The 27,227-nt window shown below is 45.5% G+C and overlaps 2 protein-coding genes and 1 long non-coding RNA gene across 20 annotated transcripts in view; 1 reads left to right on the top strand and 2 right to left on the bottom strand.

The window, feature by feature from the left end:
• ALOX5 (arachidonate 5-lipoxygenase) overlaps positions 1-12,954 on the bottom strand; it is a 99,307-nt gene extending 86,353 nt beyond the window's left edge. Inside the window, exons 1-2 of one of the 4 annotated variants that reach the window (XM_053250028.1) lie at positions 12,659-12,950; positions 11,724-11,936 (exon numbers count right to left, since the gene is read on the bottom strand). In XM_053250028.1, the coding sequence (XP_053106003.1) occupies positions 11,724-11,873 (150 nt within the window). In that variant the 5' untranslated portion in view covers positions 11,874-11,936; positions 12,659-12,950. Of the gene's footprint in view, positions 1-11,723; positions 12,238-12,484; positions 12,519-12,658 lie in introns of those variants that run through there. The other 3 variants (XM_053250030.1, XM_053250031.1, XM_053250029.1) reach the window with 3 other exon arrangements.
• A 3,711-nt stretch (positions 12,955-16,665) lies between these two features.
• Positions 16,666-27,227, top strand: part of MARCHF8 (membrane associated ring-CH-type finger 8) — a 129,166-nt gene continuing 118,604 nt past the window's right edge. For 6 of the 13 annotated variants that reach the window (XR_008307152.1, XM_053250032.1, XM_053250045.1 and 3 more), the window contains exon 1: positions 23,871-24,007. The gene's annotated coding sequence lies outside the window, so the exon portion shown is untranslated. The other 7 variants (XM_053250037.1, XM_053250036.1, XM_053250038.1 and 4 more) reach the window with 7 other exon arrangements.
• Positions 22,125-25,341, bottom strand: LOC128324897 (uncharacterized). 3 transcript variants are annotated; one of them, XR_008307155.1, is made up of 4 exons: positions 25,172-25,341; positions 24,607-24,760; positions 23,683-23,886; positions 22,125-22,224 (listed from the first exon to the last, which is right to left on the bottom strand). It is a non-coding gene; the product is annotated as an uncharacterized LOC128324897 (long non-coding RNA). The 3 variants fall into 3 exon arrangements; XR_008307153.1 differs by lacking the exon at positions 24,607-24,760 and having other exon boundaries at positions 25,172-25,326; XR_008307154.1 differs by lacking the exon at positions 25,172-25,341 and having other exon boundaries at positions 24,607-24,844.

Raw genomic sequence — 27,227 nt, forward strand, 5'->3', positions numbered from 1 at the left:
TCGAGGAGAGGCTGTTCGCTGCTGACACAGCAGCTACCTAAGGGTGCAGTGGCGGGCAGCAGCACGAGGGGAGCTGGGAGGAAGTTTCCCAGCAAGGCTTAACAAACTCCTCAGAATGTGCCCATACCATGGTAGGGCTTGTACATGTCCAGAAAATAGTGTTTTCTTAGCCAACCTATGGGAGAGCCACAGGAAACTGCCAGTACAGCACTTCCACAGTAAGACGGACTCAATCTGTTCTCTCCCACGCCAGGGGAGAATTAGTAGCCAGAACTTCTCTGATGTCCTGTGCCTGTCAAGCCTCTGCAGAGCTCAGGTTGTTGGCATCATTTACTTGATTAATAAGCACATTGGTAAAAACTAAAGCCAGTACAGTTTCTCCCTGCCCCTGCCCAAGTCCCATGGGGTGAAGCCAGTGCAGGTGGCCAAAGTCCAGATGAAAAGTGTCTTTGATTTTGTCCCTGAGCTGCGTTTCAGAGTCCACAGCCACACAGCTCCAAGGGAGCGGGGTGACTCTTTTAACGGTCTCTGCAGCACTGGTGGAGACCCCTCCTCCTGCTGGCCTCATAGAGGAGAGGGCTGCTTAGTCCGCTGCTTCCAAGCCTCCCCCCCCCCCCCCGCGCAAAAGCTGCAGGGCTGCATTTCTTCACAGACAGACAGTAGCTACTAAGAAATCGATACTGTGGTGTTGGCTTTCCCCAGCCAAGAGAGACTCTGGGCTGGCAAAGGCATCCAGGGAGGGAGGGTTTCTACTTTCTCCCATGGCTGCCAAGTCCCTGAGGGCCGGCTACAGTGCCATGTCGGGAGGGGAGCTTTCCTGAGGATGGAGGCTGCAAAGAGGATGTGCCGTCACCTCCTCCGCTCCAGCCCAACAATGAAGGCTGAATGAGGAGGAGGAGCAGGGCACATGTGCTCAGGCAACTCGCCCGCCCGCCATCCCACGCCCCAGCAGAATCTTAGATAGTGTGGTGTTGAGCAGCACAGGCTAGGCAGGCAGGGAATTGCTTGGCACTTAGCGCAGGAAACTGCTCACCTTGACTAGCTCTAACTTGTAAGTAATAACTTGTAAGTTATAAATAATAACTTGTAAATAATAATAATAATAAGTTGTAGTATATCAAGTTCATCACAAAACCAGCACACTTACTTTGGCGGCAAGAAAGAGTCAGTGAGTTCACAACGGCAGGCAGGCAGCCGAATCAATGGATTTTTGCTCCCGTCTACTCCCTTGTCCTCCCGTCAGCAGCCAGGTGGGCCACGATTCCGAACAGCAGCAGCAGCACACATGACACAAGGGCAGCATGCTCATCATTGTGCATGCTCTCTGCTCCTCCCCTCACCACCAGGAGCCAATGGGAGAGCACCCGCCCCACCCAGACAGATCTTGCGGCATGCCTGCACCAAGGGGGGGGGGCGCCGCCAGCCCAGACTTGAAATTTTAATTAAAAAAATTTTTTTGTGGTGGGGGGCGGGGGCGGGGGCGGGGCATGGCAGGCACTTTTGCGCCTCCCTTCAGCTGTGCCTAGGGCACGTGCCCTGCCTGCCCCCCTGGTTACGCCCCTGGGTCCACCTTCAGTTTTTGCCCCTAAAGAATATCAACCATATTATAACCCTGTTATTAACAACTCGATGGGCCATATGTTAAGTTTTCAGATCAAGACAACAAGACCACTATTGTCCATTGAAGTTAATGCCCCAGGAAATAGAGTAATTGGATGGGGGACCCAAAATACTGAAATATTGGGTCTTGGTTTTTTTTAAAAAAAATGCAGAATGGCCTGGAATGACAAATCAAACTGGATCCCAAAACCAGTGGAATTTTTTTGGAGACAATGGAGAACAATATTTTAGCACTGAAATATTTTCAAATATTACACTTTTTTAAACCCCTTCACTGCCAGCAATGGAAAGGAAGAGCAGAACAGCCTCCAACAGCCCAGAATGCCCCATAAAATCCAAAGTGGATCCCAAAACCACTGGGATATGTTGGAAATGCTCAAGAACAATATTATAGTAGGGATGTGCAAGCCGGGCTCGACATCAAATCAGCTCAGTTAGGGTGGTCCAAGTTCAGCACCCAAAGTGGGGTGCTGGTCAGAACCTGAACCAGACCAGCCCCAGTTCTAACAACTGGTTTGCAGGATGGCTTGGGTGTACTTGTAAAGGGAAATCCTTGAGGATTCCCCTTTATAAGTAAAGGGGGTATCCCTAATCCTAATGGTAAGGGGGCAGGGGTGGGGTTGAGAGACAAAGTGGCCTCTGTACCTTTAAAGGAGGCTGCAGTAGAAGCTCAGTGGAGAAGCATTGGTGGCTGCAGCAGGGGCTCTTCCCAGACCCCAAAATGACAGCAGCCAGTACGGGCTTTCATTTGGGAGACCAGTAGGAGCCCCCGCGACCCCCTCCCCACAACGTCTGATGCTTCTCCACCTGACCACCACCTCCGCTCTGGCCTCCTCTGAAAAGTATAGAGGCCGATGGAAGCTGCTTTGTCTATCAACCCCCATCCCATTACGATTAGGGATGCTCCCTTTACTTATAAAGGGGAATCCTCAAGGATTCCCCTTTACAAGTATACCCGAGCTGGCCCACAAACTGGTTTGGCCTGGTTCAATGGCCGGACTGGACCCGGTTCAACCTAGCTCGAAGCTGGACTGGGCTGGTTCTAATCCAGTCTGGATTCAAACCGAACTGGCCAAACCAGTTCTGTGCACATCCCAAAATTACAGCTCTGAAATATTTCCAGTATTGCACTTTTATTAACCCCTTTGCAGCCAACATTGCAAGGGGGAGATCACAAATCAAAGATTATGGAAGATATAATGCAGATTTAATAATAAAGCAAAATAGTATATTTCTACAAACACAGTCTGGCTGTTTAATTATAAGGAGGATTACATTATTATTCCCAGCAAAAACACGCTTTTGCAACAGTACTAGGAAATGCTACCACATAATGGCAGCACAGATGTGTGTTGGAAAAGTCTGCATCAAAGGTGAGATACTCTATAAAGAAAACCAGATTAACATATGAAAAGGAAAATCAATAAGGAAGAAACCTATTCTGGCCCAGTCAAAGGCGGCCATCCTCCCAGCTCCCTCGCCCTCCCCCCGCCTCTCAGCATAGTTGATGTCGGCTTCATGGAATCCCTGGCTGTTGATCTGCTCACTACCTGGTCAGGTGAGTGCTCTGCTGGGTGTTGGGGAAGAGCTCTGACATGCACAAAACAGATATTAATTGTTTTTTATATGAACAGATATCTGTATATTTTATATTTTCAGATATAAAACTGACTATCAGTTATAGTGACAGTCAGGCTTGAGGTAGGACTAGGCCTCAGAGTAATTGCTTGGAAGGTGGGCCTCTGCAAATAAGGAAGAAAGCCTGGAAGGATCAAATCCCTGTGGCCCAATCCAGAGTGAGGGGCAGCCTATAGAGAATAGGGGAGGGTTGTGTTCAGTTCTTCCCTGGAGGCCTCTGAAGGAGGTCTGATCAGCAACTACAGTAAGACAAATGGAGTCTAACAGCCTTGGGCTGGGAATCAACTATGAATTCCGTACCTGGAAGCAAGTAAGAAAGATAGGGACCAGTTTAGCTAGACGCATCAGGGGATTTATTTTTGTTTAAGTGCTTGGCTCTGACTGCATGGTTCTTGTAGTTCCCGGGGAAGGGGTTATTTGAATGGAAGCAGTGATTGTTGATGCATCTATAGTTTTCTTTATCAACCAATTATTAATAAATTCTTGTTGCTAAAGAGTGTTACTTGTTATTGGGCCCTGCTCTAGTCACACTATTGAAGGCTTACCGGTAAGACTGCTCAAGCCTTTCTTGTAGGGAGGGGTTTTCCACTTTACTCTCCCAGAATATTCTCTTGGAAGGTGAATCTGTTCGTATGAAAAAGTGGATGGTGGCAGCCTACCTGGGACTCCTCACAGCTACAGGAGGAATTTTGTATCCCACCCACCCCTTTTTGATTGTTATGGTAACCCCTGCTAACTTGGCAAAGAGGCACCTTTTAATGTGGTGATTCTCAGGGAGAGAGTAACTGGCCCTATCCACCCCCAGCACAGTGCCTCCAGTGACTGTTGCTTGTGTCTATCTTATGTTTCTTTTTAGATTGTGAGCCCTTTGGGGACAGGGTTCCATCTTATTTTGTTATTTCTCCGTGTAAACCACCCTGAGCCATTTTTGGAAGGGTGGTATAGAAATCGAATGAATGAATGAATAGTAGTTGTTGCCATTTGCATTCCAGTTATAATCCTTGATTCATGTTTTCTACACATTGTGGCAATATCTACTAATAACAGATCTATGATTATCTATTAATAGATGATCTATGATTATCTAGAGAAGAGAGCTGGTCTTGTGATAGGAAGCATGACTTGTCCCCTTAGCTAAGCAGGGTCTGCCCTGGTTGCATATGAATGGGAGACTTGATGTGTGAGCACTGTAAGATATTCCCCTCAGGGGATGGAGCCACTTTGGGAAAAGCATGTTCCAAGTTCCTTCCCTGGCATCTCCAAGATAGGACAAGATTTTTTTTAAAAATAGGACAAGATTTTTTTATTGAACCAACAAACTACCAAAGCATACAGTACGTTGCCAAAGCACAATTATATACAAAGTGGTTGTTTGTACATGATATATCTACAAAGATTTACACACAATGATTTGGAAACCCACAAGGTTATGAAGTATATGCAGGTAGTACTGTAACTCGGGGGTGGGGGATTTCAAGGCACATCAGGTAATCGGGGGGGTTACATCCGACGTCCATTTCCACAATTTGTCCCATTGCTGTTTAGAAGAGATACTCTTGTCTTTTTGCACATAACCATACAAACTTTTCCAGAAGAGACTTACTGTCTCATTTGCGTGAACCTCTTGGTCGCGTCTTCCCTCCCTATTCCTATGCAGGAGCATTGCATAAATGACATACAGGTTTACTAACCTGATTACAAGGAGGGGAACATTCCAATTACCGAGTATGAGGGCGCCCGTTCTGTCCCGTTTCCTTGAAGGTTTCTTTCTGGGACCTCGAAAAGAGGTTCTATCATTCAAACCCAATGTTAGTTCTTCCCAAGTCTGTTTTTCCAAATCAGGCCACTCTAACAGCTTGCTTACTCCCTGCCACACTCTTTTGGCTACCACACACTCTTTTAAGAAATGTGAGTGGGTTTCCCTGAATGTTTTACCTAACTCACTAGCTTTCTGTTTGCAAGTGATTTTAGGGCACTCTTGCTGGTCCTCTGGGAGCCATGGCTTAGCCACATTAAGTGGTAGTACTTGATGGTATAAGCGCCACCTTGTTTCCCATAAATGGAAAGGGACTTTTTTCTCCTTAAAGAGAGCGATAGGGTGATCGGGTTGCAACACGTACTGTGAAGTGCGCTGTTTGTAGCGTTTACGTTCTAAAGCAGGTTTTAAGAAACCCACTTCCAGAATCTCTCCATAAATTGTTTTCCTTAGCTGCTTAACTGAGGATCCTTTAAATAGTTCCAGTTCAACCTTCCATTTTTAAAGTGTGAATAACAAATCTCTCAAGTAGTCCGGGTGTTCTCTTTTTAATACTTGTGTGATATTACCATTGAAAGATCCTTCCCCCCACCATGCTATGCCCCATGCTGACTTGCGCCAATGCAGAGCGAAAAGCGAGACCCAGGTTTTTTGCAGGAGGTTGGACATGTTATGGACATTCATGAAAATCCAGTTTCCAAAATTGTAGGACATGAATTCAGTTACAAAATAGGGTTGCAGGGCAGGTAGGGCTAGGCCTCCCCGCTCAACCTCCTTAAATGCTACCGCACGGGCCAAAGGGAAGGACGCTGTGTGCCATACTAAACGGAAGATCTGGCTTTCAACTCTCCGAAGGAGATCGAGCGGGGGAGGATAGACTACCACCAGGTTATGCACCGGGGGTATCAGGTAAGTCCGGATGTAAACCGCTTTCTGGTACATGGCAAGGCTCCATTTTTTTCACATGGTGATTTTAAGCATTACTTTTTCTTCCCAATCTGTCCAATTTTCCCCCCAGACTTTTCCTTAATCCCATATTCAATCCCCAAAATGTTTACTGTATCTACCCACTTTCAGTTTGGACTCTGGGGCCCCTTCACTTTTACATTCAGAAATGAGTAGGCACGAGAGTTGCTGGCGTCCGGGGTCCATTTTAACAAATACACTTTTGTCAGCATTTAATTCTGAGCCCGAGATCTTGCCATATTCGCAGAAGAGGTCTAGTATTACAGAGATTTCATTTTCATTCGACAACAGTAATGTAACATCATCAGCACGAGCTACAAATTTTACCCTAAACTCAGAGTGCGGTTCTGAGTGGACAGGTGGTTCGGTTATCCCCTCATCCTCCCTCCTCCTCCCTCCTGGGAAGATCTCGCAGGGCGGAGGGATAGAGACCGAGAGTCCTTGCAGATGGGGTTCTCTCTGAATCCTGATCAGGATCGGATCCAGGGCAAAAACATAAAGTAATGGGCTCAGTGGGCATCCTTGGCGGACACCTGAATGCAAAGTGATCGGGTCGCCCCACCATCCATTAATCTGTGGTGTCACCTTTGCATTCGTATAGAGCAGCTGTATCCAAGTCACGAATAGGGGTGGTATACCTTTAGCTTTCAACAATGTCCACAGATAATTGTGGTTCACTTTGTCAAAGGCCTTAACTTGATCCAATAAGAGGAGGTGACCTTTCCAACTTTCATTCTGTATAGAGTAAAAAAGTTCTCTCAGCAGACACGAGTCTGTCATCTTTCTTCCCGAGATAGTGCTTGTCCGCAAGCTGTGGACCAATTTAGGAGCCACTTTCGCCAATCTATTATTTAGGATTTTGGCAAAGATTCTGTAATCGATATTTATGAGGGTTATTGGTCTCCAGTTTTGTGGTAAAGTGGTGTCACCTTTCTTGGGGGAAAAAATTAAGAGGCCGTCCCCAAAGGACCTATTTAAATGCCCATTGTCTAGGACAAAATTAAATAATTTTACTAAAACTGGTAGTAGCTGGTCTGCGTAAATCTTATAGAAAGGCCATGTCAGACCATCAAGCCCCGGGGCCAATGTCTTCTTTCCCACTGAGATAACTGCTCTGACCTCTTCTATCGTTACAGGATGGGTCAAAGAGCTTTTCCCCCCCTCAGTGAGGGAATAGCCGAGACCATATTCATTCATACTGCAGAACCTATCTAGACAGGATTGAATGTCCTTTACAGAAATATCCTTCAATGCATACAAGTTTGTATAAAACTGGGCCATGATCTTTAACATATCGTGGGGGTCGGCCATTAGTGGGCTACTTCCATCCGATCGCAGGCCTTGGAATGTCAAACTAGATGCATGCATCTTGTCCTTTGCCCACTCCCCTTTTTCAACTACAGACCCTTTGAAGCGATACCGCTTATTTTCTAAACGCCTGTGCCGCAGCTCATTTTGAAATGTCCTGATTGTCTCTTTGTAGCGGCGGCATGATTCCACGTCGAAGGCTTCTCCCCTGTTCATCTTATCAACAATCCTCAGATGTTGGGTGATCGCTTTCTGATAATTTTTGACCCCTCTCTTATATGTCCAGCTGGTCACTGCCCTAGTACGGCAGCCCACCCTCTTTTTAAGTGTTTCCCAGGCTCCCAAAAGATCATCTTCTGCCTCTAATAGCCGAGGGATCTGTTGCCTCAGTTCTGATAAAAGGACACCTTTGAGATATTTATCACTTAACATTTTGGGGTGTAATCGCCGCAAGGGCTTACCATGTGGAATTACCTCAGAGAGATTACAAATAAATCCCACAGCCGCATGGTCTGACCATGGGGTAAGTACTAGTTTACACCTGTAGACTTCAAAAGTAGGGGGAGCCCAGAGTCTATCTAGCTGGCTAGCTGATCTCGGGTGGTAATATATAAATTTGACTCTGGTTTTAAATTTATGTCTATACTGCGATTTAAAATTCTCTTTGTGATGGATTGGGGGGAAATCCAAATCATTATATACCCCCAAGGCCTTATCATCTAAACCCAGAGTCTCACTCAGAAAACGTTGGAGAGCTTTTTCCTCATTCGTTAGAGAGGGACTTGAGGGGGAAACTGGGAGGCCTCCTGAAAAGGCTTTCCTGTCGCTCAGTTGGGCTCTGTTATTAAAATCCCCCGCGATCAGGAGGTGGCGCTTGGTGTCACATATATCTTTTAATTTAGCCCAAAGAGCCTTCCTAAGGTGTGATTTTACTGGGGCATATATGGCACAGAGTCTAAAGGCTCGGTCGAGCCTGGGTCACCCCTGACAGTAAAATCTACATACATTAGTCTGCCCTGATCAATTTCCAATACCCTCTCGATTTTGAGATCAGGTCTGTCTTTAAACAATATCGCTACCCCTGCATTGCCGCTCCCATCGTAGGACCAGAAGGATGGGCCCACTGTCCATTGCTGTTGTGCCGAAAAGCGGTGGCTCTCATTTTCGAAATGGGTCTCTTGCAGAACATAGATGTGATAGTTCCATTTTGTTAAAAAACGTAGGATCTCTTGCCTACGATTTGGTGACCTTAATCCATTAACACTCCATGTAAGTATATTATAGGAATTGGCCCAACAACCCATGATAGGAGGGTGTTATGTGTAAGGCATGGACCCATTCAGACAAAGAGTCGCTGTTCGTGTAGAAGCGAGGCAATAGGATAGTAGGCATTTGTTCTTTAGATCTCAGATTGTGTCAAGTATTATTCAAAGGGGCTTATTGGGTTAATTCAACCCTTACCTCCATGTCTTCCATGATAACAGTATTACCTCCTACCCCTTCCACGTTTACTTCACGTGAAAGTGTAGACCTACTTTGAGGCAGATGGGCCCTGGGGAGGATTGGTGAGGGGGAGGGGGTTTGGGGTTCAGAGACGGGAGGTAAGGCAGGGTGGTTTGGGATGAGAATAGATCCATTTTTGCTCCCAAGATAGGGCTGAGAGAGATTCCTGCCTGCAACCTTGAAGAAGCCACTGCCAGTCTGTATAGACAGTACTGAGTTAGATGGACTTATGGTCTGACTCAGTATATGGCAGCTTTCTATGTAACTATGAATAGAATCTTTGGAACGAAAGATCTTTGAAATATATCAGAGCATATATTCCTTATTTTTGTATTCATCTATATCTCATAAAAGGACATGGCACTTAACACAGTAATAGAATCACAAATGTGGGTCAAATTATATCACAACTGGAACATATAAATTAATTAAGCTCCCTAATACTTGGTCAGACCATCTCAGATTGGCAAATATTTAAAATGTTTGCTAGATCTGCTACATAAGCTCATTTTAACTGGAGATGCCAAAGATCTTCTGCATGCTTGTCATGCACTCAAGTTAATGAGTTATAGCTTCTACCATGGATCCATATGCTGAAGAATCCCCACCTGGGCCTTTGTCCATTCTGAAGTAACTCCCAATGTAACATACAGTTGGATTTTGAGGGGGTTTTCTGGTCCATTCTCTAGAGAAATGCTTTTCAGTAAAGAAAAATATATTGACCAGGTTTCAGTTTAAAAAAATATTGTTCTGAAGTGTCTCATACACATGCTGTTTTTTCATTCTGTTGTATTTTTAAGGAGTTATTCTAGGCTGTTGTAGTCTGTTCTTTGTTTTGGTCCAACTTGGGATTGATAAAACTCTTATTAATTATTATTATTATTATTTTGCATTTATATCCCGCTCTTCCTCCAAGGAGCCCAGAGCGGTGTACTACATACTTAGGTTTCTCCTCACAACAACCCTGTGAAGTAGGTTAGGCTGAGAGAGAAGTGACTGGCCCAGAGTCACCCAGCAAGTATCATGGCTGAATGGGGATTTGAACTCGGGTATCCCCGGTCCTAGTCCAGCACTCTAACCACTACACCACGCTGGTTCCATTGGGCAGGTTTCAGTTCCAAATCATCCAGTTTTGTTGCATCCACTTTGATATTTAAGGGATGCAACTTTGAAGTTCCATTCCTTTAAAAAAAACCAACAGATTAATAAAAGTGTAATATTGAAGATACTGACCATCTGAGATCCAGCTGGACGTTTAAGGGGCTGTTCCAGGCCATTTCATTTTTTTGGCATGGGGAGTTTGTTTTCCCAATGCAAGTATAAAATTGGAAAGGTTTCTGTTTTAAAATATTGCTATCAAGTGTCTCCAAGACATCCCACTTTGGAGATCCAGTTCATTCCATTTTTGGCTGTGAAGGGGTTAATAAAAGGAAATGCTGAAGTCCTAAAACACTGTGCCTCAAGTGCCTCTAACTGGTTCTCAAGTGCCTCTAACTGGTTCTGCTGTTTTGGAAGAAGAAATCATTTATGAAATGGCTGTCCCAGGCTGCTGCATTCCATTTTCAGTTGTTAAGGAGTTAACGGAAGTGTAAAATTGAAAGGGTTTCAGTGCTAAAGTGCAATATTGGAACTATTTTGGTGCTACAGTATGTTCTCCAGTGTCTCCAGCACATTCCACTGTTTTTGGAATCCAGTTAGACTATTAGGGGGCTGTTTCGTCAGTTGCAGGCCTTTCTGCCATTCCAGCTGTGAAGGAGTTAATAAAAGTCAAATAGCCTGGGCTGCTGCAGGTTGTTCTGCCCTTCCATTCACTTTTTTTTTGGGGGGGGTGCTGTGAAGGGGTTAATAAAAGTGTAATATTGGAAATATTTCAGTGCTAAAATATTGCTCTCAATTGTCTCCAACACATCCCACTAATTTTGCGATCCAGTTTGATTTTTAAGGGGTCATTCCAGCCCATTTACCAAGTCTCTGAAATAACTGGATCCTGAGGTTACATTTTTAGTTTTACTGCCTTGGATGAAAAAGATCAATCTGATCATTTCAAATACTGAACCATAATTTAGATAGGCCTCTCTCTATGTGTGGGGCACCGGGGCTAGATACAACATTTCCTTGCCTTATCAAAACTTAGAGTTGCCAATTAGAAACAAACAGCCTGATCTGCTTTGTCTTCAACAGCATACTGGTCTATAGAAATCTGCATGTGGCAGTTTTTACAACACAGAGATAAACATGTTCACCTGCTAGTAACTGCTCCCAAAGACATGGGTGTAGGGGCTGGTTAAAAATCTGACAATCCTATGAACCTCCAGCATCAAATAATATGCATCACAAAACTCCAGCATCACTATGAGTGCAGATCCCACCCCCACCCCCCAGCATTTGGGGAGTTCTCCCCTCATTTCATTGAACTCCTCACCACCACCAAACTTAGTAACCCATATTTTGCCCCAAAAAGAGTCTTTCCTCCTCCCCTCTAAACAAAATTTAAGTGAGGAGCTGCTCCTCTGTCTGCACCCCTGAGCATCACAGAGAGATTCCTGGAGTGTCAAATAACTACTGATGAGTTAAGTACACCAAGGTACAACTGATAATGTTAACTCTTGCTGTGCACTTCTTAAATCCCCCCAAATTTAGTAAAGGACCAAAAAATTACACTGGGGTAAGAAGAGAATGTGGGGAGTGATGTTTAGAGATTGAGGCATACAGAACATATAGAAATACCGTAAAACAGGAAGTGGGGACAAGGTAGGAAACAAACATCAATGAGAAATCACAAAAGAGGGGAAAAGCCCAGCACTCTCCATAGCATCATTTTGAGCCAATGATCAAATGGCTCAGCCAGGGGACTATGACCAGGGTAGATGCAAAAGATCCCCTGAGCAAAGCATGGGGTGCCAGAGTACCCTTTCCCCACTAGATTACTCACAGCGCCTCGCTCAAAGTCATTGTAGAAGGGTTTGTCAAGAAGATGCCGCTCACTGGTGCCGGCTGAACCCACCAAGCTCAGGTAGATATAATCATCAGTGCCTGCGAACCACTGATTGCCTGTTGCCACTGTCACTGAGTAACTTGGCATGGTTGGAGTCTTGTTAAAACCAGCTGCAGCTTTTGACCGGTGTGGGTGGTGAGGAAGTGCTCTCTGCAAAGAACAGAGGAAGGACTGAGCCTCTCGGATAACCTGCCAAGAGACCAGCAGCCCGCCTGCCAGAAACGAGAGAGAGAGCGCGCCCTCCAGGCGCTCATATTAAGCCCTGCCAACAAGTGGAACTCCTCCTCTTTCCACCCCACTCAAGCTCTTAAGCGCCACCTTTAGGAGACAGACATTTCCACATCCACAGTCCCTCAAATGAACCATTCCCTCCCTTCCTTAATGTATGAAAAGAGATGCTGGGACTCAGAAGCCCTTGTAATAAAGACTGCACCTGTCCCAAAATGATGAATAACTAGAGGACTGTGTTGTTCAAGTCTAAAGAAGACACTCAGAGCAATCACATATTTTTTTAAAATATATGCTAACCCAGAAGACCATCCTTGGGGTGGGGGGAGTACAGCTCAGGGCAGTGGGGGTGGGAAGTGGAGCCATGGTGAGAGAGAATGGCAGCACTGAAATGGGAGGCCCTGATGATGCAAAGATTCCTGCCTGGAATCTTCCTCTCCTGCTGCAGCCAGCCAGAGCCTAGTTCTCACCTGCCACAGCAACCACCTTCCAACCCAGCCAGCCCTGCAGTGTGCTCTTCTTTGCCAAGCAGAGCACACTGTGGGGGCCAGCTGAGTTGGAGAGGAGAGCTGGTCTTGTGGTAATTAGCACATGGTGCTGGGAGATCACAAGACAAGTTGGGATTCTGTTAGTGTACTGCCTACCTTGAGCTACTTGCGTTGGTCTTGGATGTAATAGCTGAGGGAGATTTAAACATCCATGCTGAAGTCACCGTGTCTGGATCAGCTGGAGACTTCATGTCCTCCATGATGACCTTGGGCTTGTCTGTTGATTTCTGGTCCCCACACATAGCAGGTCACATGATCAATTTGCTCTTTGGGTAATCAGAGAGCAGTAGTGTTCTGAGGATTGTCCAGGAGGCTCGAATACCATTGTCAAGGGCAGACCACTATCTAGTGAAGACTGGACTGAAGATGGAGACCAGTTAAGATGGTCTGCCCTGTAGACTTATGAATCTTAACAAATTTCTGATAGCTGTGGGGCAGTGGCAGCTGGTGGTTTCTGGGACTGGGGAGGTACTAGGCAGGGCAGGTGATGGATGGAACCACAGGCGGTGCTAATTGTGGGTGGTGTTGGAGGCAAAACTAATTGTGGGCAGCTGTAGAGACAGAGCCAGGACTAGTCAGGTTCCTTTGTAAAAACTGGCAAAGTGTAGATTTGTAGCTAGCACGAGAGGGATCAAAATGAGGTTCCTCCTTTGGAATTTTGTAGCATGGGGTCTTTGGTCCCAATTCTATACATTTTTATTCACAAATAAGCCCCAGAGAAATAAATGGGGTTCTCCCCTTCTATGATTTGCTGAGGAACTGAGAGGAGGAAAAAATGAGAGCCTACAGTCTTGCCTAGGATCTCTGCTGGTCCCGATTCCTATGTTTGTGTACTCAGAAGTAAGCTGCAGTGGAATCAACAGGCTTACTTTCTAGTTAGTTAGTTATTCCTAGCTTTGCTGAGGGGCTTTGCTTCCCCCCTTTGGTGGGTCTATGAGAAAGGGATCAGAAGGAGAGAACAAAAACTCAATAAAGGAAAGGGAGGGGGAGGAATGGTTGTTTAACTATACAAGTGCCAGAAGCGCTCACAGAATGTCCTTATAAGGCACCTGTTCAGAACCAGGAAGTAACTCTCTAGCGGTTGCCAGGATTTGCCCCTCCCAACTTTGTCTTCAGAATTCCCAATGGGCAGATCCAGTTATGCTCTTAGCTAACCTTCCCTTAGTTATTTTCCCTGTTATTTTGGGGATTTTGAACAGTAATTACTCAAAAATAACTAGATTGATGTTTTCAAACCAGCAAAAGGCACCAGTCCCTTATGGATCTGAATTTTAGGGGAATGCTAAAAAGACATCAAACACTTTAAAATACAAGCTGGGCCAGGCACAGAGCATCTATGCCTCTGGCCAGCTCCCACCCCCCACCCCCACCAGCCCGCCCGGCTTTCTGGCTGAATGGTCGGCCCGCCCACTTCTCTCCCCTGCCTGCTTCTCCACCCCACCCCACCCCACCCCCAATTTCTGGCTGGTGGGCCAGCCAGCCAGCCCGCTTCTTCGCCAGCCAGCCCACTACTCTCCCCACCCAACACTTTCTGGCTGGCAGGCTGGCTGGAAAACCGGCCCTCCTCCCGTCCACTGCTGCCCCCTTTGGCTGGGCTGGCCCACCAGCATAACTATTCCCTTCCTTGCTCTTATCCTATCTGGCAGCTGCTCGCAAACTCTTGCGAGAGCTGCCACACATGGGATTAGCCTCGTGTAGGCCTTAGAGAAGGTATGCCTTAGATAATTAAATATATAGACAGAAGATAGATACGTTATCTGTGGTGAAAAAAGGTTGCCAACACTTTTAGGAGTTTGAAACCTAAACTGCTGTATTTCAGCCATTTTACAATGGATTCACACCAAATTTGGAAGGGTGTTCTCTCTTGTCCCCCAGTTGATGTGTGCATGATTTCAGAAGGATTGGCTGGATACTTTTGACTTTATAAGCAATAGAATCCTCAGGGCTTACAATGGCAGGATGTTGAAAATGCTCATCTTAACAATACTGACACAACTGTGCCATCTAGTGGGAAGACTGAGTAAATGCCATTGTTTACTTCAAGGACAGAAAGGCTTATATAGGAACATAGGAAGCTGCCATATACTGAGACAGACCATAGGTCAATCTAGCTCAGTATTGTCTACACAGACTGGCAGTGGCTTCTCCAAGGTTGCAGGCAGGAATCTCTCTCAGCCCTATCTTGGAAATGCCAGGGAGGGAACTTGGAACTTTCTGCTCTTCCCAGAGCGGCTCCATCTCCTGAGGGGCATAGCTTAGTGCTCACACATCAAATCTCCCATTCATATGCAACCAGGGTGGATCCTGCTTAGCTAAGGGGACAGCTCATGCTTGCTACCACAAGACCAGTTCTCTTCTCTATGTGTGTACAACAAATCCTCACTTTAAGGGCTACACTTTGTAGAGATGCATCAGGCAGGAACTCATCAAAGGCATCTGTAGTAAATGGGGAAGCTGCACCTGTTGAATGTCTGCTTAGATGCATCCTTCTCCAGCTGAAGGACCAAGGCTAAAGTGTGGGTACATGGAACCTCATTTCTAAAGCCAGGATGATATATGAGACTGTACAAAGTCTTTACAGCTTCTATAACTTGGATGTTAAGATTGGCACCTTAACTTGGAATTCCCATGCTTTTTAGAGCACAGGTGAAAATGTATGCCCATCTTAACTCGCATGTTAAACCAGAAGTTTTTAAAGGAGGAGCTGGCTGGGCATTGTGGGAAAGAGGATGTTGTGCATAGAGAAGGGTAACAGTGACTCTTAACATTTTTAAAAAAGGCTTCTGTGTAAAGAAGCCTCATTCACTCACCCCTGTACCCCAAAGCAAGAGTCTCATTAATTGTAAGCATTGAATTATATAGCAAAATTTAGAGCAAGAGTGAAAATTGTAAGCAATTTAACTGTCATCTTAAACTGTAGGTTGATATTTGTTTCATGGTTAAAAAAACACAACACATTCCATTGTTCCAGCATTAGTGTTAAGATAGAATGTATAATCTGCCTGATGTATAGTGCTTCCCCAAAATGCCACCCATATAGTTAATGTTCAGCCAGAAACTCAACAGGTTCCCAATCCAGCCACCATCTCTTCCTACAGATATACAAACACAGAAACAGTCCTGCTGGATCAGGTCCAAGGCCAAACTAAGCCAGCATTCTATTTCACAGAGTGGCCCACCAGATGCCTCCAGGAAGCCAACAAGCAAAAGCTCTCTCCTGATGTTGCTCCGCTGCAACTGGTATTTGGAGGCATCTCGCCCCTTAAGCTACAGGTGGTCTATAGCCCTCAGACTGGTATCCACTGACAGACTTGTCCTCCATGAATTTATCTAAGCCCTTCTTAAAGCCATCCAGGTTGGTGGCTGTCACCATATCTTGTGGCAGAGAATTCCATAGGTTAATTAGTTAACCTATATGTTAACACATAACAAAAGTACTTCCTTTTGTTGGTCCTAAATTTCTTGGCAATCAGTTTCATGAAACAGTTCAGTTTCATATACATGGATTTCTGTGTGTTGCATTTCTGCTAGGCACAGCTCTTCCTCCAAATGCTTCACATATTCAGAACATAGTTCATCTTTCTTTTGTCTGTTATACATGTAATGGCAACTACATATAAAGCAAGCCTTCTAAACAATGTATCAATGCTTAGAAAAATATATGTAATAATGCAGTTCCTGAGTGGTGTGGTTGCCCAGTGGAGAATGATGATGCTTAATTTGCAGGGGATGGGGGCTTCCAAAGGCCTTTAGGTCCAGGCTCCAAATTTACCTATGTTGGAAATAAAGGGTGCCATGTAAGACGATGACAAGCACAGGACCCTATGAGAGCATGGAGCTGCCTGCAATACAGCCTTACCAGTGTCAACAATGACAACAACTATTTATATACCACTTTTCAACAAATGTTCCTCAAACAGTTTACATACAGAAATAACAATAAAGATGGATTCCTGTATCAAAGGGCTCATGTAGTGACCAGCCACTCCTCCTCCCTAAAGAGTTAACTGGAAATGAACCCTGTTCTTACGGACAGGCTGCTGAACTCCAGAAATCAGCCAACCAGCACATCAGGTGGGTGGGACCTAGAGGGCTGCTGGAGAGGAAGAGTGGTTTCTTTGTTAGAAGATTCTGGCTGGGAGTGCAGAGAGGAACACATGTGGCCATGAGGTCTGGCTGCAGGAAAATGTCTCAGCAGCTTCTTGAAAGACAGGAGGGCAGAGAACATGAATTCTCATCCAGAATGTGGTGAGTTCAGGACAAAGGAAGCCAATGCCTTTGGCTTCGGGAAATACTCTAGGGGAAAGCTTGTTTAGTCAGACTTGGTGTTAGACTTTTGTTTTCTTTTGTGTGCTTTGCATATCCCTGAAACTATTCTAGGATTGTTTACCTATAACATAACTAAGCTAAGAAACACTAGCCTTCGCCCATCCAGCCAGGGCATTGCAAAAGACTCTGTAAGCTTTTAAAGGTGCTTTTGTATTTTCCTACATCCCAGTTCCTTGCAACTGGGGTGCTTAGGAAGCTGCCATATACTGAGTCAGACCATACTGTAGGTCCATCTTGCTCAGTATTGTCTACACAGACTGGTGGAGGCTTCTCCAAGGGTGCAGGCAGGAATCTCTCTCAGCGCTATCTTGGAGATGCCCAGGAAGGAACTTGGAACCTTCTGCTCTTTCTGAAATATTCTTGTAACCACCTGTAACTAAAAGCTGGGGGAGCCTTAGACCGAAGCAGGCTGTAGCATTTGAATAAAGCTTTTTCTTTCGTTTTGTTCTTTGCATCCTGCAAGCCTCTCTGAGTGACTCTTTTAGCTCAGGAGAAAGGGTGGGGGCTAAAAGAGTTTCCCCCCCTTTTTTCTCTGGTGCAAACATGCCTCAGGCTGGGTCATCAGCTACCAGTTTTCTCACCATGTGTAGGCTTGCACGTGGAGGATTTTTTAGTATTTTCCCCATAGCAAAAGAAGGAGAGTTTCCTTGGGATTTCCACCCCAAGCCCAGGGAGGGTCAAACTCTGTTATAGAGAGAGGTGGCAGCTGCAGCAGCCATTTTTGAAACTACCCAAGATACAAGAATGTTTAAGGAAAAGCCTTGCTAGGGAAGTCAGAGGGGATGATTCAGCATTTTTCTTCCCCTCTTGTGCGCTTGCTCTGAGACAAAGGCTCTTAATCCGATACAGCTCACAATCCAAAAGGAAACACAAGATAGACAGTGGCAACAGCCACAGGAGGGATGCTGTGCTGGGGCTAAAGACCTCCAGTTGCTCTTCCCCTGCTCAATGAAGAGAATCACCACTTTTAAAAGGTGCCTCTTTGCTGACTTAGCAAGGAAACACTCATAGCAGTGATGCTTACAAGTACTTTATGTGAGCCAGTACTTCCCCGAAAAGATCACCTTCTATAGGGAATGCTCAGACTGAAACTGCTATAGCCACTAACTTCTCTTTTTTGCACCACATTACATGTATGTGTACATATATATTTTTCCTACCTAATGGTTTTAGTCCACTTGGTAGTAGCATTAAAATACACTAGCTAGCTTAACTTGCACAGAGCATATGCACACTAGTACTTGATTGCTCCCCTCACCCCAGAGACCTCCCCACCATCACCCCGCTCCTCCTGCCTGCAGGGCCCAAGTGGCATCCTCCTCCAGCCCACTCTCCCACCCTGCTCCATCAACTGCCCACAGCAGCCACTCCCCTCTTCCTCAGGGAATCCCCCCTTCCTCCTCCTCCACTGACACACTTGGGGCTTGGCTTCCTCATGCTCTTTCCTTCCCACCCGGCATATTTTTTCTGCCTCAACTTTCTTACCCAGGCTCCATCTTTTTCTCCCTTCCCTTTCTCCTGCAGTTACTAGGGAGGGTGTCAGGACAGCCACCCCTTCCCCTCAGAGACAGAGAGACAGAACATGGTTGGTGCAGTGACATTCTCGCGCTCCACTGCTCTCCTTGGTAGTATTGGTCACGGCTGCTGTGAGGGTGGGGCTTGCCATGTACTGCCTGCCATGGACCACCTAAGCCTTTTATATATAGATAGATTCTTCAGAATCACATTATCAGGACAGACAGTTTAGCCAATACTACTACTAAAAGTATTAAAATATTTCTCATGAAGCCTACATTGGATCCCCCAGAGCTAGGCAACTATAGGCCAGTCTCTAATCTCCTAAGGTTGGCCAAGGTGATTGGGAGCATGGTGACCTCTCAGCTCCAGACATTCTTGAAGTAAGCAAATTATCTAGACCCTCTGAAACTGACTTTCAGACCAGACTGCCTTGATCAGCCTGATGGATGATCTCCAATTAAGTATTGATAGAAGTGCGACTCCATTAGTCCTTTTGGTTCTCTCGACAGCATTGACCATGGATTGCCTGAGAGGTTTGGGTGCAGGAGGCACTGTGGGGTTGGGGACAGGAGAGAACATGCTGTGCCAAACCAAAGAAGCTTGCCAAAATTGCTGAACTATAGTCTTAATGGGCAGATTTTCAAAAAAAATGCTATCTCACCCATCTTCCATAGATCCTCATCAAATTTGGATAGTTAGTCTTGCTTCTCACATATTTGATGTGCAGAAAAATTTAGGATAATTGCATTACTCTTTGGATTTTGTTAACAAAGCTAGAAAACAACTTTAAATTCACTCATTCAACACATGTACCAAAACAGATTTATTCAGTTTTCATCCATGGTGAAGTTCTTTGTTATCAGGACAACTATCAGGACAATTCTGCAATAGAAAAATGCACATTTCTCTTTAAAAAGTTTTACATAAACTATGGAGAATGCACATAAAACTTCAAAAAACATTTGCTCCACTTTTGCAAACAGAATAATTCAAATAAAATACAGAAATCCTTCCTCTCAACTCAAACTTAAAATTGGCATGTCATATTCCAAGGTAACGTTGTTTAAAATGTTGGATAAGAAAAGGTTTCCTCCTATCTGTTTCACCAATGAATTCACAAGCTTAATATATTTTTGTTTTACTGCTAAACGACATACACCTCCAAAAAGATTGTTGCCAAATCATATCATTTTGAAGCCTTATACCATCATATATTATCTCATATTAAAGCCACTTAGTATAAAGACAGCTTCCTATGATCTCCCTAAATATACAATCTTGTGAGAGTCTCCAGGCAGAATAAGATTGTGTACATTTTTAATGCTGGTTTACAGTGATTGGTTATTTGGTCCACCAATATTAATTTCAGTACCAAGTCAGATCATTGGACCATCCAGCTCACCACTGTCTACACTAGTTGGCAGCAGCTCTCCAGCATCCACAAATGCACATTTAATTTGTGGATTATGTGGATTTGTGGATTATGTAAGTATGACTAATATGAACACATTTTAATAGACTCATATTCATCCACAGAAATATCTGAGAGCCTGTCATGGGCTTCTAACCCCAACAGGCAGACTCTCACCCTGTTGATGTGTTGAGAGACACATCTAAACCATTTTTCGCTGGATTTGCACCAGATTTTCAGGAGTGGTACCTCTTGTAATCTAGTTGATGTGTGCTAATGTTTGTTGCTTTCAAATAATTATGTAAAAATATGGAATACAGTAAAAATTGATTTGCAAAGATGGACTAGAATGAACTTATCTTTAATGGGAAGAATTTCAGTTGTTAAGATGAATGTTTTACCTAAAATGTTGTTTCTTTTTCAGAGACTATTCCTATAATTAAGATGTTAACTTGTTTTAAGCAACGGCAAAAGGACGTAACTAAATTTGTTTGGCAAGGGAAAAGGCCAAGAATTAAACTTAAAAATTTAACTAATGCTAAAGAAAGAGGCGGTCTTACCCTGCCGGATTTAAGGTTGTATTTTGATGCTGTTTGTTTGACATGGTTGAAGGAATGGATAACATTAAGAAATCCCAGAATACTTGATTTGGAAGGGTTTGATAGAAGGTTTGGATGGCATTCTTATTTGTGGTATGATAAAACTAAAGTGCATAAAGATTTTCTTAATCACTATGTAAGGAGAAGTCTAATGTGAGTGTGGGTAAAATATAAAACATGGCTGGAACCTAACCTATTATGAGTATCCCCGATTGAAGCTTTGGCACGTAAAGAGATAAATATGCAGTCTGAATGGGGTACCTATAGAGATTTGTTATGTTGGGGCTGTAAATTAAAAAATCTAGCTGAAGTCCAAAATTTGGTTAGCAACTGGTTTCAGTACCATTAGCTAAACGAAATTTATAAGAAGGATCTTAAAGTTGGATTTGAGGATTAGATGTTGAGATTTGAGAAGGAATTGTGTGAATGATGAAAAATTAGTCTCTAAGATGTATAAGTTGTTGCTTTTGGAGGAGACAAGAGATGAAGTGGTTAAAACGACTATGATAAAATGGGCTCAAGATGTGGGCCATAATATAGAGATGGCAGCTTGGGAAAAATTATGGAAAACTGATTTAAAGTTCACTGCCTGTTATACTTTAAAAGAAAATTGTTATAAGATGATGTACAGGTGGTATCTGACACCAAAAAAATTAGCATTAATGTATAAAAATGTTTCAAATAGGTGTTGGAAATGTGGACAATGTGAAGGAACCTTTTTTCATATGTGGTGGTCATGCGGGAAGGCAAAGGCCTTTTGGGATATGATATATAATGAGTTGAATTTCTTTTTTAAAAAATGACATTTCCCAAGAGGCCAGAATCCTTCTTGCTGGGAATAACTCAAGGAGAGTTCTCTAGAAGAAACTTAACTTTTTTAATGTATGCAACCACGGCGGCTAGAATAGTATACGCGCAGAAATGGAAAGATAATAAAATGCCCTCAAAAGAAGACTGGTTGATAAAAGTTTTGGAATATGTGGAGATGGCAAAACTACAACTTATAAGGGATGAAAACTTGGAATGTTTCAAAGAAGATTGGGAACCTTTCTTGCTTTACTTAAAGAACTATTTTTCTAACATGGACCTTTCAGCAGGGTTTGAAATTTAGTAATTACAGCAGGTTGGGTAGGGTAAAATCGAACTGTAAGATGGAGTATATATGTTTTGTATTATTATAGCAATGGCTTATATGTATAGTTAACAAGAACTACGCAGACTGGTAAGCGGGAAGTCAATATTTACTTAAGTGTAACTTGATTGTTAAAGTATTGCAAAAACTCAATAAAATTTTAAAATGCAATGTGTGCTAATGAGCAGGCAAATCAAACCAGTGATTTATATTTTATAAGCAAAAGGATGTTCAGGGTTTATAATGGTGGAATGTTGAAACTACTCTCCATTTTAACTATATGGTCATGATTGTGCCACTATAATAGAAAAATCACAGGTTTTCCAATGATGCTTGCTGCAGCTATAAACCATCTCCTGTAACACCATGGGAAGCAAAGATGCAGGACGACACCCTCTCCCAACTCCATGCCTGCTGAACAGGTGGGTGCCACTCTACTCACCTTGGGTACCCAGCACTTAGCTTGGGAGACAATTCTAGCAAACCACAATTTTGTTTTATCAAGTTCACTTCCTTAAGCCTTGCCCAATGAACCATAACCCCCAATGGACATATTAATGTTACAGATACTTGCCTTAATCCAGAGAAAAACCTGGTTAGCTCTCTGCATAGCAAATTGATTTTTTTCACTTATTTTCCTTCCAACATAATCCATTCACATGGGAAGCCACTTCTGCAATTATTTGAAGAACAGTTTAGATTCGCAAAAGCATGCATATGACCTAAAAGTGATTTCTGGCTTCTTATGCCAGTTTCTAATCGAATTAGTCCAATATTACAGTTTGCTGTTCCTTCCCATGTTTTATGGCATGTCATTTTGGGAACAGGCCATAATGCTTTGCAAACAGATCAGAAAGCCCCAGGTTCAAATTCTAGCATCACCATTTGTGAGGGTTTGAGAGATCCCTATCTGAGAACCTAGAAATCTGATGCTGGTCAGTGTGGACAAAATATTGAGCAAGAAAAACCTGTCTCAATAGAAGTACTGTATACAGTAAACTCCATTTGCTTTAGAGGGGGAACAGAGAGAGAAAGATGGGGAAAGAGAGGCAGGAAAGAAAACAGTATTCAGTTTACCCAAGCACACTGGCACAGCAGAAACCAGGGAGAGCAGAAAAGCAGGGGTATAAGGCATAAAACAGAAAAGTGGGGAGGAGCAGAAGGCAGGAAAGCAAGGGCAAAAAGCCAGTGAAGGGCAACACAATCTAGAAGCTTCACTTCTATATTGTCTTTCTATTGGAACTCTAAAAAGTTACCATCTCATTCTCCAACATTTCACAGATGAAAATAGGAATAGCCTCAAATTTCCCATGGGTGCAGTATATGCATAAGACTTAACCATTATTTTAGAGGAGAACCTTTACTGAATGATGAAGAATATTTGAACACTCAAAGGGCTGCACTTCAGTTGCTTATGTGCTCTGGAATTTCTCAGTAAACATAAAGAAGTGTACTGTGGCCTGGCCCACAGACCAGACTTGCTTAACAGAAGAGCCTGGCCCTAGACCAGACCTGCTTAATTTTGACCCCCTCAGCTGTTTTGTACTGCAGTTCCCATAATACCCAGCCACAGCAGCCAATAGCCAGAGATTATGGAAGTTGTAGGCCAACATCTGCAGAAGGGCTAAAGTTGAGCAGCTCTGCCCTAGACCAATCAGAAAAACAATGTTGTTGTCTGAGGAAACAATCAGGATACATTTTCTGAAGCTTAAAATCAAATTGAACCAATGCAAAGGAGGTTGGGCCTGTGTTAAACAGGAAATTTTGGCAGAAGCTGCATCCTTAGAAAAAATTGACAAGGGTAACAGCAGATATGACAAGTAATAATTTTTACTAATCATCTATGAACAGTACTTTTTATTTTAAAACATACATCTAATTTTGAACTGAAGCACCTCCTTCTCAATCGACCCTTTTTTTGCCTCTTTGAAACTAAAGCAAGTACTGTGTGACGTGGAGGGCGGGGCACACCAGTAATAACAAGGATGCCCTGGTGATTAATTGCTTCAGAAATGTATTCCTTTATAGAGCACGAAAAGGGTTAATTATCAAAAACGGGAGGCCCTAGATCTTTTAAGTATTAAGCAACACCTCTGCTGGGGGGTCTATAGCTTTAACGACATACTCTTACTTTTGAAATCGGTAGCTGCAAGCCCACAGCCAGCCTCAGCAACAGCACCATCTACCTCTTCGGTCTCCCAGTCCCGACTCCCGAGCATGGCGGAGGCGGGCGTTAATCAGGCAACAGCAGGGGGAGGAGGAGGCGGCGGCGGCGCACTGCTTCTCTTCCGCTGCTGGCCTTCCCAGGTGACTCGGGGCCGGGCGGGTAGATTTACTAAGGAACGAAGACGCTGGTCAGGCATTAATTTGTATGTAATTGCCTTTCTTGCCAACTGTATTGCGGATTATGGGTAGCAACATCCACAGCCGAGTCGAGTCCTACGTGAGACTGCAAGGTAATTCTTGGAGAAGGAAAGCGGGCGTTGTTGGGAAGGGCCTGCAAAACTTTGGGAGGGGACTGGGGAGAGAAGGAAGACCATGAAGTTCCCCCGTTCCCTGCCTAACTGAAATATGGCTAAGGAGGCACCGGAAGGGAACTTCAGCTCACGGGAAAGCTGGGTGTGTGGGTAGGATGAGCCAAACGGGGCTCGGGAAGTGGGCTTTGTAGTGCTGTTGCTACAAAAACCGACCCGCCTGCCCACTTGTTTCCAGTCTGGCTAGCAGTATGAGCTGTATCGGAGCGTTTGGAGGCCTCCTCCCAGTCTTCGTGTGTGTTGTCTCTAGAGAAGATTGTTGTGCCTCTGGTCACCAGTGTCCTCCGCGTCGAATTCAGAGGGCCTAGTCCTTCCGCCGTGGAAAGAGAAACGGTCCTTGTTGATCCTCCTTGCCTTGGCCGCCGCACACAGAGAAGGAGAGTGAGCGAGCGAGCGAAATGAAGCGGCTGCGGCTCAGGCAAGCCTTCGCTTTTCCTGGTCTCCCCCCCCCCACCCACCCGTGCCCTGCGGAAACTCCGGGAAGCGTAGGGGAGAGAGGCGGAGGAGAATAATTGAGCTACCTTCCCCGCTTCTTGAAATCTTGTTCAAGAGCCTCCGCAAGGGAACTTCGATCCACAAGAAACCCACTATCTGGGCAAATTCTCCTTGTTGCCTTGCTTAGACGAAAGCCAGGGAGAGGCTGTTGCTCACTCATCTGTGTGAGGCAACGGGATTCTGGGAGAGAGAAGATAAGTGAACAATCGGAAGCAGCCATGACTGCTTCTTGCTCAGCCTTTACTCGCTCCTCTATCAAGCGAACGAATGGCGGCTATCTCGTGCAGCCTGTCGTCTGAGGTTGAGCCGAGGAGATACTAGTGCTTGCAGGGGGGAAGCACCCCCTAGACAAGTAGTTTACCCCATTTCTGCTTAAGAAACTTAACAGTGGCATACAGCTCGCCCGCCCAGAAATGCACGGCCTTTTCTGTGCGCCCCCCGCTCCTGCGCCCCCGCCGTGTATCCGCTGCTTGCCTGCCAGCATCTGCTGTTTCTCTGGAGGGAGGGCCCGTTCTTTCTGCATTGCCCAGAGACACAGTGTGCAAGCAGACAAAAGCGGTCATGGCAGCTGCCCCTCCTCTGCTTGTGTACCTCCTCTCGGTGGCCCTTCTGGGTCAAGTCCTCCAAGTTCTGGGTCAAGTCTGGGCCATCCTCCTTTCTGTGGCCCTTCTGGGTCAAGTCCTCTCCACGGTGCTGCCCAGTGAGAGCAGGAGTAGCTGCTGTGTCTCTCCCTTTGGATGGGATAGTGATTCAAATTGGGCCCAGTCACAACTGCTGCATCTAGTACTGCCTCCTATAGGTTTCCCTCTATTATAGGGGTTCTCAACCTGTGGTACTCCAGGTGTTGAACTACGAATAAATTGTAGCTGGGGATAGGAGTTGTAGTTCGATATCTGGAGTAGCACAGGTTGGGAGCCCTTATCCTAAAGGGAAACCTATAGGAGCCAGTGCTGGATGGGCCGTGTAACTACAGCTCAGTTACCTGCTTGGGTGGGCAGGCAAAAACACTGTTGGCCTGTGTTGTCATTGTTCCGAGAGTGGATGGGAGTGGGAAAAGCTGGTTGCCACTACGGTGGCATAGGGGTGAGTCCGAACTGGTCCGGCGGCCATTCTAAAGAATGGCCGAACTGCCGGACCGTTTCGGCCCTTGCTGGTTCGGGTCCGGGTGGGGGGTATAACTTTAAGGGTGGGAGGGCTTTCTTACCCCTCCCGCCTCTTCGCCCCCTCCAGCGCCTGTATTTAACTGAATAACGGGGCGCTGGAAACCAGCCTCCCCCGCCGCCGCCGCCCCCCCGAGCAGATTCACATAGAAAAGTGCCCATACCCCTGCTGCCGTCGCCCGCCCGCCCGCCCGCCAGCCAGCCCTCCCTCCCTCCCAGCTGCCCGCCCGCCTGCCCGCCCGAGTCCTTACCGAAAGCTGCAGGAGAAAACGAGAGGAGCTCCCGGACAGAGCTCCTCTCGTTAGAAAGGCCTGCTGCAGAATGAAGGTGCTTTGCACGTGCGCACATGCGCGCGCCGCAAAGGACGCCAGAGGCCTGGTCTACCCGCCGGGAAAAGGCCGGGTAGACCGGGCCTCCGGCGATCGGAGGCCCGGTCTACCCGGCCTTTTCCCGGCGGGTAGACCGGGCCTCCGGCGTCCTTTGCGGCGTGCGCATGCGCGCGTGCGCAAAGCGCCTTCATTCTGCAGCAGGCCTTTCTAACGAGAGCAGCTCTGTCCGGGAGCTCCTCTCATTTTCTCCTGCAGCTTTCGGTAAGGACTCGGGCGGGTCGGCGGGCAGCTGGGAGGGAGGGAGGGCTGGCTGGCTGGTGGGCGACGGCGGCAGGGGTATAGGCACTTTTCTATGTGAATCTGCTCAGGGGGGGCGGGGGCGTGGGCGGGGGCGGCTGGTTTCCAGTGCCCCGTTATACAGTTAAATACGGGTGCTGGAGGGGGTGAAGAGGCGGGAGGGGTAAGAAAGCCCTCCCGCCCTAAAAGAAAGGGCCCCCCTTCGGTGCCGGTCCGGACTGGTCCGGACCGTGCACATCTCTACGGTGGCAGGCAATAAAGTAGAGGGCCCCTCATCTCCCAGAAGGTCCTTCTAAGGCAGCAGTGGTGCTGGCCAAGTACTTGCAAGAAACCGTTGTCTTCCCTGCTAGCCTCAATCCATCACTCTGTCCAGAAACAGGGCAAGTAGGTGGTCAGGGGGTTACCCTCTGAAGTGAAACTGGCAACTGCCCATCAGTGCCAACCCTTCATGCTGACCTGTAGTGTTGTAGTGAGCCCAAGCATGATAGAATTGGAGAGCAGGGCAAGAACTGTAGTGGATGACTGTCTTGCAAGCAGGATATCTATATCTATCCAAATGAAATACAGTAAAGAGACTAGGAGAGATTGAATGGGATCTGTTCCCTCCCCCCACCATCCTAGTGTTGATTATTTGATCCAAGGAAAACCCTTGTGGTGACATTGGAGCAATAATCTTCCTGCAGTCCATCCTTTTAGAGCTATAAGTATTTCTCTCAGACTTCTATTTAGTCCTCTTGCTTCTGGGTTAGGGGAGCAGAACCATTTGTGAATGTTTTAATTTTCCTATGAGGAAAAGAGCTCCTCAAGCCTTATCCACCTTATTTGCTTAAAGCCTGGCTAAAAGTAATGTTGGATGTGGAA

Source organism: Hemicordylus capensis, chromosome 4, assembly GCF_027244095.1.
Source record: "Hemicordylus capensis ecotype Gifberg chromosome 4, rHemCap1.1.pri, whole genome shotgun sequence".
Taxonomy (NCBI): Eukaryota; Metazoa; Chordata; class Lepidosauria; order Squamata; family Cordylidae; genus Hemicordylus; species Hemicordylus capensis.